Here is an 11,856-nt window from a genome sequence, read left to right as displayed (position 1 = left end):
CAATCAAGGAAAAAAAATAAAATCCAAGAATATTTGGTGATGATGATGACCGAGATTTGCTAGGGGGGGGGGGTAATTTATAAAATCTGATAATTAGTGGGTAAATAATTAGGAGGTTAAGGGTATTTTCTAAAGTAGTAAGTGTATGACATATTGTTATAGTGTGTGGGGATTTTTGGAACCATAATTAGTTAAAAATATTAAAATAATGTTTCTGACAAAATTTTGGTGTCCCGGGTAATGTCCGGTTGTTCGGTTAAGTACCGTTCCGTTAAAGTGTCAAATTGTACTGTATAGTGTCTTTTATGCATCTTTTTGTAACGAAATTAATTCCAACACGTAGGAATGCGTTCAGGACCATTTAGTCAATTCTCTGTATAATACGAGTATGTTAAAAGTTGAACTGTTGCTGAAAATGCAGAATTCTGCACTTAAAATGAGTTTTAGGCACTTTCCGGCACTCAAACTATCACCTAGTGACACAGTCTTATGGTCCTCACTACCCTACACCCATACTAGCGTAGTACTTTGTCCCTGGCCCATACTGGGTCTCAAAACACTGTATGTCTATGTACTGGCACTGTTAGTATATCCCTGAGTTATCCGCTTAACTGTGCTAGCTGTGCTTTGTGCACCAAGTATGTCACTAAAGTTTGTGTGTAATAAATAGAGTGACAATATGAAATGTGATGCATATGTATGTATGTTACAGAAATCAGGAAGCAGTCTACGTCATCAGTTGTAATTAAGCACAGTCATTAGGCACGTAATTAAAATTAATCAATCGTACGGATACCTGGTTTAGTGAGGGTTGTCACATTCTCCCCCCGTTAAGAAAATTTCGTCCCGAAATTTTATGTTCTGCTTCTAGTTGTAGGGGTCTTGGGGAATAAGTATGGGTATTTCTCCTTCATACGATCCTCACGTTCCCACGTGAATTATGGGCCATGTCGTGCATTCCATCGGACCTTGATGAGTTTGACATTACTCCTGCGTGTTTTGTTGATCTTCCAGTCAGTAACCTCTACAGGTTCTTCAATAAAGTGGAGCGTGTCGTCAATGTGGACTTCGTCGGCTGGAATGACCACTGTCTCTTGAGTCGGACTCTTTTTCAGGTTTGATACATGGAAAGTATCATGAACGCCATTTAGTTCTGCGGGTAGGTCCAACTTATATGCTACCAAACCAATCCTCTCCAGGATTTTAAATGGACCAATGTACCTGGGGTTCAGCTTCCCACGCTTCCCAAAGCGTGCCACACCCTTCCAGGGTGAAACTTTCAACAATACCATATCTCCCACCTCAAATTCCAGAGGTTTTCTTCTCCGGTCTGCATAACACTTTTGTCGATCACGAGCCGCCTTGATGCGCTCTCGGATCTGTGCGCTCTTGTCTGTTGTTTCCTGGACCACTTCCGGACCGACAAGCTGTCTATCACCTGCGTCAGCCCAACATATCGGTGATCGACACTTCCGTCCATAAAGAGCTTCGAACGGTGCGGCTTGAATGCTTGCATGATAACTGTTGTTCTATGAAAATTCGACCAATGGTAGGTGAGTATCCCAACTTCTACCTAAATCCATTACGCAAGCTCGCAACATATCTTCCAGCGTCTGAATCGTTCGCTCGCTCTGTCCGTCTGTCTGCGGGTGAAAGGCAGTACTCAGATTCAGCTGAGAACCAAAAGCTTCTTGAAAGGATTGCCAAATCCTTGACACGAATCTCCCATATCTATCAGAGATAATTGAGAGTGGCACTCCATGACGTGCGACAATCTCTCTTAGGTATAACTCAGCTAACTTGCTCGTGTTGTCTTTCTCCTTAATTGCCAAAAAGTGTGCAGATTTCGTTAAACGGTCTACAATTACCCAAATTGTATCATGGCCCTTGGGTGTCCTTCGTAATTTCGTTATAAAGTCCATTGAAATCTGTTCCCATTTCCACTGGGTATTCCAGGTTGTTGCAAGCGACCTGAAGGCTTCTGGTATTCAACCTTTACCTTGGCGCAAGTTAGACACTTGCTGACATATACTGCTACATCGCCTTTCATTCTTGGCCACCAATAGAAATCCTTAAGATCTTGATACATCTTATCTGATCCTGGGTGGATCGAGTACCGTGACTTGTGAGCTTCATCAAAGATAACGTCTCTCAGACCACCAAGGAAAGGAACCCAAATTCTTCCCAAGAAACATAATGTTCCATCCTCCTTCGGTACCAATTGTTTCTCCATCCCACGGAGGTATTCGTCCACGAGGTTTTCCCTTTTGAGAGCTTCTCTCTGCGTGGCACGAATGCGTAACGTGAGGTCTGTCTGAACAATCATTTCCAAAGCCCTAACCCTTATGGGCTTAATCCTTTCTTTCCGACTTAATGCATCGGCGACTACATTCGCCTTCCCTGGGTGATACTTGATTTCACAATCGTAGTCGTTTAACAGTTCAACCCATCGTCTTTGCCTCATGTTAAGCTCCTTTTGATCGAAAATGTGCTGTAGACTCTTGTGATCCGTATAGATGGTACACCGCGTACCATACAAGTAATGTCGCCAAATATTTAACGCAAACACCACAGCGCCTAACTCCAAGTCATGCGTGGTGTAGTTTTTCTCATGAACCTTCAGCTGGCGCGAAGCATAGGCTATAACTTTTTGTCGCTGCATCAACACGCATCCCAAACCTTGACGCGAGGCGTCGCAATATACCACGAAGTCGTCAGTGCCTTCGGGTAGGGATAAGATCGGTGCGTCACAAAGTTTGTTCTTCAACAATTGGAATGCTTCCTCTTGTTTGTCTTCCCAATCGAACTTCTTGTCTTTCAGCGTGAGAGCGGTCAAAGGTTGAGCGATTTTCGAGAAATCCTCAATGAATCGCGATAATACCCAGCCAAACCTAAGAATTGCTGAATCTTGGTTGGCGTTTTCGGAGACTCCCAATTTTTGATCGCCTCGATCTTTGTGGGATCCACATGGATTCTATTTCCATTTACCACATGACCTAGGAACTGAACTTCACGTAACCAGAACTCGCACTTTGAGAACTTCGCGTACAACTTCTCCTTCCTAAGCAGCTCTAGAATAGCTCTTAGATGTTGTTCGTGCTCTTCTTTTGTCTTTGAATAAATCAAAATGTCGTCAATGAACACAATCACAAACTTGTCGAGGTACGGCTTGCAGACTCTATCATTAAATCCATGAACACTGCGGGCGCGTTTATTAGACCAACGACATGACCAGGAATTCATAATGTCCATAGCGAGTCCTAAAAGCAGTCTTGGGAATACTTTCCTCTTGTATCCTCAACTGATGATATCCTGATCGGAGATCAATCTTTGAGTAGAAACTTGAACCTTGCAACTGATCAAATAGATCATCAATCCTTGGCAACGGATATCTGTTCTTGATTGTCAAATTGTTCAGCTCTCGGTAGTCGATGCACATGCGAAAACTACCATCTTTCTTCTTAACAAACAGGACTGGGGCTCCCCAAGGCGAGAAGCTCGGCCTGATAAATCCCTTGTCTAGCAACTCCTGAAGTTGCGTCGACAACTCCTGCATCTCTGACGGTGCAAGTCTATAAGGTGCCTTAGCCACAGGTGCGGCGCCTGGGACTAAGTCGATATGAAACTCGACTTGTCTCTGTGGTGGCAGTCCTGGCAAGTCTTCTGGAAAGACTTCAGGATATTCCCTTACGACAGGAATGTCTTCTATCTTTGGCTCGGCGGCCTTCTTATCCACAATGTGTGCCAAGAAGGCAACACATCCCTTCTTCAAACATTTCCTAGCTTTCAAGCAACTAATGATCCTTAAGGGTGTATCACGCTTCTCTCCGTGTACCACTATCGTTTCTCCATTCGCCCTTGGGATGAGAATGATCTTCTCGTGACATACAATCTCGGCTCTGTTGCTTGACAACCAATCCATTCCTACTACCACGTCGAAGCTTCCTAACTCGACTGGCAGTAGATCCAGTGTAAACTCTTGCTCTCCCAGCTCTATCACGCATCCTCTGAGGACTTCATTCGTTTCAACTAGCTCTCCATTAGCCAGTTCAATTGAGTACGGAATATCTAACTTACTAGCAGTTAACCCAAGCATACTCTTAAATTCTAACGATACAAAGCTATAGTCGGCACCAGTGTCAAATAAAACAGATGCAAAGCGTTGATTTATCGGGAACGTACCAGTGACAACGTTCGGGTCCTGGCGTGCTTCCCTTGCTCCAATGTTGAATACTCTTCCCTGGGCTTGATTGAGTTTTGGGCATTCGCGCTTGAAGTGCCCGATGTCTCCGCAGTTAAAACATCCCGGTCCTCGACCGTTACCATTACCATTTCGACCATGATTGGCGTTAGCTCCCTCGTTACCAGCTTGATTCCCATTCCCGCCATTTCCTCCCTGTTGGCGGTTTCCATTCCCTCTTCCATGACCTCTTTGATTTCCACGACCAACACCATTACCAGCCCAACATGTTTCCTTTGAGTGGCCAGTCTTCCCACAAGATTCACATTTCCTGAATTTTCATGGGCCTGGATGATAATATTGGCATGCATCACACTTTGGCAGGGTGCCCATGTATCCTCTTCCTTTGCTTTCGGTACTAGTTCTGGCCCTAGCTGGTGCACTTCCCTCATCTTTCCTGCTAACACTGCTGGTACTCTTTTTGAAGTTTGAGAACTTCCTCTTGTTCTCACTTGGTGATGATTCAACAGGTGCTTCCTTCTTTTTCGGTTCAGAGATTGAAAACTTGTTCAATCAGATGGTTTCCTCTGTATGTGCCACGCTGAGATCAATCGCTTTGGTAATCGTTGGAGGCTTGGACGTCGTCACCATGCTCATGATCTGGGGTGCCAATCCCCATATGAAACGCTCAATGCGTTTAAACTCAGGCTCAACCATATACGGCACAACGCGTGACAAGTCGTGAAACCTTTGCACATATTCAGGAATATTTGGACCATCCATTTTGAGGTGCCAGAATTCAGTTTCCAGCTTCTGTATCTCGGCCCGTGAACAATATTTCTTCCTCATGAGCTCCTTCAGCTCAGTCCATGTCAAAGCATACGCCGCTGCCTCCCCCAGGGTCTGTACTTGAAGGTTCCACCAGGATAGGGCACCATCAAGAAAGAGCCTTGTGATGTATGTAACTTGACGTTCAGGAGCACACTTGCTCATCCTTAGTACAGAGTCTGTCTTTTCCGTCCATCTGATGAAAGCAACAGCACCCCCAGTGCCGTCATAGTTCAAGGGCTTACAATCCAAGAATTGTTTGTAGGTACAGCCAATGGGCGGGTTGTTGTTGTTGTTTGAGGTATTTTTGCTTGTTTCGGCACGCGAGGCCTCATAGTCTGCTATTGCCTTTGAAATACGTTCCTGTAGTTCTACTTCAGTAGTAAGCAAGCGTGTGTCTCGTCGTGGAGGCATCTTTCAAAAGAAGATCGTAACAGTCAGGTTATAGTAAGTATAGTAAGTAATATGCATATGTAATAACACTAATCAACACTGAATAAACACTAGAGAAATGGTCGGAACCGAGATATCTAGGGGGTTTGAATCCGCATAAAAGGTTGGTTTCCACTCGATTGATTCAGATCCGACTGGTCTTCTTCTCCGATAACTCTGCAAAAAAGAGCACCGTTAGCCTCGCCAAGGGGAGAAAAGGGTTCTCTCCTTGACCCGACTCCGGTGTGAGAATAAGTATTGGTAATGAAGAAGAAGATGTATTTTGTAAGTGTGTGTAACTTGAATTCATACCTGGGTTGCTTCTCATATTTATAGCCGTGAGTCGTTTTAGGCGGGAAAACCCGTTAGTGAAAAGTTGACGGAAGATGCTAACCCCGTAAGCGGTTACATTCCCTTCCGTCAAGCTTCTTGATCCGACGTGAGAGCACACGGATCATGGCTTAGATCGAAGGCTGGGGATTTGCCACGTGTAAAGTGATCAAGTGGAGATTATTTTCCAATTGCATGCTTCCGTTGTGAATTCAGGGATGCCTGAGATAGTGACACGTGTCCAGACGGTTGTAACCGTCTTGGTGGTGCATGATTGTATTTCTTCTAGAAGATTACTGCTGTAATCTGGTGTGGCACTTTATCATGTGGAGACAAGTGAATAAATAAATCCCAAGTCTGAGTAAATAATATCCAGGTCTGGATATTTAGGCGGGAGTGTTTATTTCAGGATTTTCATCCTTTGTCTATGGGAGAAAGCGCAAAGGTTTATGATTTCCTTTGGGCGCGCAAGTGTTGACAGTTGACTGTTCTTTAAATCTCTTTTTGTGAGACCAGTGCGCGACCGCGCAAGGTACAAGGCTGATCAGTAAGGTTTTGGTATGGTCCCAAATATTTATTATGAGGTTTTTGGGACCTTGCCCCTTCAAGTCCCCCCCAGTCTAGTGTTGTACTTATGCAAGTAAGTGGAGCACTGGACTTATAAGAGGGAAATGTTTTTAGGCGTGGAAAACAAAGAATCTTCGATGAGAAGATTTAATTTTGTTAAAAGGGGAGTTTTTAAGGAAAATTTTTGTTCTTTTGTAATCATGTCGTGACGTATAATGACGTCACTTGGCAGTAAAAGTTGGTATTTGCGAGAGTTTGCCTTCTTATATTGGGATATGTAATGGCGCTTTGTCAGACTTCATTAATGGGGATATAACTCTAGTTCCCGTAGCGCCGTTTGGATGTGATATTTCCTGACAGTTAATCATGATGATTAAGTTTCCTTTTTCTCGAAGTTGGGTTCTTCTATATATATGTACATTTAAGACGCCTTGTCTTTTTGTTAGTTTTTGGCAAAGAAGATGAAACGCTCTTACCATACTCGTCGTTTGTTGGATGTTTTTAGGGTTTACGAAGCTGCAGAAGGTCTCATGCTTCTTTCTTGTTCACCACCTCTAATTGCTATTACGGCAAAAAATCCGGTCGAACCTGTTTCTCCGGTGACTGTTGGTTCCGGCTGTAAGGTTCTTCAGCACAAAGGTGTTACTGACGATGGTAGTACTGTGCTAGATGTTGATGGCTTGACAGCTCGCTTTCCAATGCTCCAGAAAGGAGGGTGTCGGCTGGTATATCAACGCCGGAAAACTCGTCGGTGCGGGCAGGTGCCTGTCGTCGATGATGATTCCAATGCTGGTTAGGTGTTTAACTTTAGGGCTAGTTCTCGTCCTTTAATGTTTTTTGTAAATCTGAACAATTTTTTTGAAGATCATTGCCATGATCTTGTTAAGTGTTTGTGCTACACTTTTGATGATGTGTATATTTTGGTGTAATACTATCCCTGTAGGGTTTGTTTTGCATGTTTGGATTACAATATGTTGCATGTTTTTAATTGCTTTGATTAGTTAGAGCGAATGAGAGATGGTATTGTGCTCATGTGTGAACGTTTGTCCAGAATATGCGCTTATGTTGCGCTTTTTCCAAACTGCTCATGAGGTGTACAATGTTTACCACATTGTTTTCGCGCAAACCAAAGGAATTTCATGCAATTTGTAACAAACAGTAACATGAAAATAGTGTTTGTATTAATAAAGCGCAAGGCTTACAATACAAATGTAAATAGGAAATTCATTGCCTGTGAATGATTTGCCCTATATGTAACACCTGCGCAGCTGCTGTGCGTTCCAGGTGCGGGGAAATAGAGTCCCGTCAATTCTTTTTAGGGTATATTCCCCTTTGCCTAGGACCTCATTGATGATGTATGGCCCTTCCCATCTTGGCGCTAATTTGCCCGGTTTTTCCGCATTTGATGCTTCATTGTCGCGCCAGACAAAATCACCGGGGACAAAGGTACATACGCGTACGCGCGCATTGTAATATTTTTCAAGTTTGGATTTGTACCTTGCTTCAGTGATGGCGGCGTTCTCGCGCCTTTCTTCAAGAAGGTCTAAATCCATTCTTCGCTCTTGCTCATTGTTCTGTTTTTCCATGGCTATCATGCGCGGTGATGGAAGACCGATTTCGGCTGGGATTACCGCTTTTGACCCGTAGACCAGGCTGAATGGAGTTTCTGCCGTGCTAGTCTTGTATGATGTGCCCATAGGATGCTGGGGAGTTCGTCAACCCATCCTCTGCGCGCTATCCCAAGTCGCGCTTTTATGCCGTCAACGATCTGCTTGTTTGCACTTTCTACCTGACCGTTCGCTTGTGGATGCGCGACGGAGGCAAAGTTATGCTCGATCTTCATTTCTTTGAACCATTTTTGAAGATCTTCTGAGGCGAAGTTTGTGCCATTGTCAGAGATAATGCGTAATGGTAACCCAAATCTGTAAATAATATGTTCCCATATAAATTTGCGGATTACCATCACTGTGGTTGAGGCCAAAGCTTTGGCTTCCACCCATTTGGCGAAGTAATCGACCGCAACGATGATGAATTTTACTGCGCCTGGCGCGTCAGGAAATGTTGATCATGGTTCCGCTTATTTGGTCTTCGTGGCGGACCTCCTTGAACCATGTTTATTTGTTTTGATTTAACTCTCTGATAACTGCTATTTCTGGATTGTATATCAACATTACGACTAGATTGGATGGCCCTCCGACAGGGTGTTGGTGGGTCCAATACTACAGTGTTGATTTTTTCACCAGATCTGATGTTTGGGAATTCGGATCTGGTGATTTGCATAACGATTGTGTTTAAAGCAGTCTGGCATCTGTTGAACCAATATTCTGGGGATCTCTCTATGATTAGATCTGAGAAATTCTTTCTGTCTGAATGACTGTTGTTTTTGTTTGCTCCCTTGATTCCGTTAATCTGGGTGTTTTGGGTTGTGGAACCCTTGGATTCAGATCGGGGATCTGATGGGTGAGATAATGAATTCTCTACCATGTGAAAAACAGAGAATGAAAAGGACTGAATCGAAACGAGATGAAAACTGAAAAAACAAAGGAATCGGTGGGCGCCAATGAAGAAACACTAGAGAAATGGTCGGAACCGAGATATCTAGGGGGTTTGAATCCGCATAAAAGGTTGGTTTCCACTCGATTGATTCAGATCCGACTGTCTTCTTCTCCGATAACTCTGCAAAAAAGAGCACCGTTAGCCTCGCCAAGGGGAGAAAAGGGTTCTCTCCTTGACCCGACTCCGGTGTGAGAATAATTATTGGTAATGAAGAAGAAGATGTATTTTGTAAGTGTGTGTAACTTGAATTCATACCTAGGTTGCTTCTCATATTTATAGCCGGGAGTCGTTTTAGGCGGGAAAACCCGTTAGTGAAAAGTTGACGGAAAATGCTAACCCCGTAAGCGGTTACATTCCCTTCCGTCAAGCTTCTTGATCTGACATGAGAGCACACGGATCATGGCTTAGATCGAAGGTTGGGGATTTGCCACGTGTAAAGTGATCAAGTGGAGATTATTTTCCAATTGCATGCTTCCGTTGTGAATTCAGGGATGCCTGAGATGGTGAGACGTGTCCAGACGGTTGTAACCGTCTTGGTGGTGCACGATTGTATTTCTTCTAGAAGATTACTGCTGTAATCTGGTGTGGCACCTTATCTTGTGGAGACAGGTGAATAAATAAATCCCAAGTCTGAGTAAATAATATCCAGGTCTGGATATTTAGGCGGGAGTGTTTATTTCAGGATTTTCATCCTTTGTCTATGGGAGAAAGCGCAAAGGTTTATGATTTCCTTTGGGCGCGCAAGTGTTGACAGTTGACTGTTCTTTAAATCTCTTTTTGTGAGACCAGTGCGCGGCCGCGCAAGGTACAAGGCTGATCAGTAAGGTTTTGGTATGGTCCCAAATATTTATTATGAGGTTTTTGGGACCTTGCCCCTTCAAGTCCCCCCAGTCTAGTGTTGTACTTATGCAAGTAAGTGGAGCACTGGACTTATAAGAGGGAAATGTTTTTAGGCGTGGAAAACAAAGAATCTTCGATGAGAAGATTTAATTTTGTTAAAAGGGGAGTTTTTTAAGGAAAATTTTTGTTCTTTTGTAATCATGTCGTGACGTATAATGACGTCACTTGGGTCTGATAAAGGCATAACGTTGGGCGGAGACCACATGAATGGCTCGCCCGCCGGTGCTGTAGAAGTGAAAGTCGTGTGTGCAGTCGGTGCAAACGGGGGTATACAAGGAAAAGCGGCTGTCAAGGGTGGCATATGACCATGCGGTCCGGTGGAAGGTCCTTCCCCTGAACGAGGAGGGGGTATGTCCTGGAGAAAGGTAATGGGTAAGTTGGTGCGGTGAGTGTCAGATACATGTGGGTGAAAAGGTGGAACATCAACGGGAGCGGAAATAGGTGCAGCAGGTGGAGTGACGGGTAGAACAAATGGAGGATAGTCATCATCATCCTCAATCCACCCGTTACGGGTGTCAGCATATCTCGGATCAATATGTGTAGCAAATGGTGCAAGGTCATCAAAAATCGGCATATGGTCAGGTAAAGGTGCAACATCTGGGATCTCAGCAGCTGGTGGTGCAACGACGGGTGCATCAGTGACAGCTGGTGCAACGACGGGTGCATCAACAGGAATAGGGTCGGGAGCGATAACAGGCTCTGGTGCAACTCCAAGCTCTGGATCAGCTGGAGCAGGCTCAACAGGTATAAACTCGACCTCAGGCTCTGGGTCAAAGTCATGGAAAACAACGGGTGCAGTAGACATCGCCATGTCTGAATCCGTGTCTGCGGAGTAGTGCTGCACGTCCTGGGCGTGAATAGTGGCGGATGATGCTGACTCAAACGGGTAGGAAACGGACGGATCGGGTAAGGCCTCCACAACAGGAGCCTCGACGGGTGGTACAACAAGGGCATCAACAGCAGGAATCTCAACCACAGGAACAACGGGGTCAACAACTGGGATATCAGCTAGTGGAACATCGTCCTCCATCGGGGCCCCGCCATCCTGGTCTCCCTCCGGGGGACCCTCAATAAGCAAATCGATGTCGCCATCAGGTAACGCGCCGAGAGGCTGTTCCTCAAAGGGAACTGCGGCAAACGGGAGAGGGGCAGGGATCGGGACAAGGGGTAGATCCTCTCCCGGTGGACCATCAGCTAAGGGCAAGTCGTCTCCGAAGTCTGGTAGGGCAAAAGGCTGAAAATCGTCTTCATCCGTGCTCGTGGTGTCTGAGGTATAAACCTCCGGGTCCGTGGCTATCTCGTCATCAGAGGTAATGGCCGTAGGGTCGATCGTGTTGGACACTCCACTATCAGAAGATGCCATGGTGTCTGTAACACAGCCACAACATATGCACATAAATCAGATGAGCATGTAAACAAATAGCAATGTAATCATGTATGCATCCTAGTCTTCCCAGACTATCCCACCCAATCTCTTAGACTGATTCCCTAGTCTCTAAGACTAACTCCCTGGTCTCTAAGACCAAACCTCCCAGTCTCTAAGACTAACTCCCTGGCCTCTAAGACCAACATTCCCCAGTCTCTAAGACTCAAACTTTTCCCCAGTCTCTAAGACTGAACTCCCTCAGTCTCTGAGACTGAAATTATATACATAGCCTTGGAAATGTGTATTTGTGCCTTTTGTTTGTAAAAACGTTTGTTCCCTGGATCTGGACATTTTGTGTATGCAATGTAAAAATGTTTGAAAGCGTTTTCGTGAGAGCCCTAGTGATCATAGTCTAGACTCGAGAATGAATCCTAGTTCGCTATGATCGAGGCTCTGATACCAAGCTGTCACACCCTGGCTTTTGCGGAAGCGTGGATTTATTTGGTGTGACTTCTTAATACCATAGCAACAATCACAACAATGCTATATGATAAAAGTACGTGATGTTCATCCATTAAAATAGTATAGAAAATGCATAACATATTGTCTTAAAAACATCAACCACAAAATACATTACAAACCATGACTTGTTTCAAAATGAGTTCATAAGACTCAACGAAAGACTACCAACAATACG

The 11,856-nt window shown here is 44.5% G+C and overlaps 1 protein-coding gene across 1 annotated transcript; it reads right to left on the bottom strand.

The window, feature by feature from the left end:
• Window positions 1–9,842: 9,842 nt before the first annotated feature.
• On the bottom strand, window positions 9,843–11,156 carry LOC110931433 (vegetative cell wall protein gp1-like). Its single transcript, XM_022174827.1, has one exon. The coding sequence runs from the start codon at window positions 11,154–11,156 to the stop codon at window positions 9,843–9,845; it is 1,314 nt and encodes a 437-aa protein (XP_022030519.1).
• Window positions 11,157–11,856: the final 700 nt, after the last annotated feature.

Source organism: Helianthus annuus, chromosome 3 (genome assembly GCF_002127325.2).
Source record: "Helianthus annuus cultivar XRQ/B chromosome 3, HanXRQr2.0-SUNRISE, whole genome shotgun sequence".
In the NCBI taxonomy this organism is placed as follows: domain Eukaryota; kingdom Viridiplantae; phylum Streptophyta; class Magnoliopsida; order Asterales; family Asteraceae; genus Helianthus; species Helianthus annuus.
Note: the sequence above shows the minus strand (reverse complement) of the source record. Positions and strands in the feature narration are given on the sequence as shown.

Bases quoted from the DNA above. Each gene is read 5' to 3' on its own strand.
- LOC110931433 (XM_022174827.1), bottom strand. From the start codon at position 11,156: ATGGCATCTTCTGATAGTGGAGTGTCCAACACGATCGACCCTACGGCC.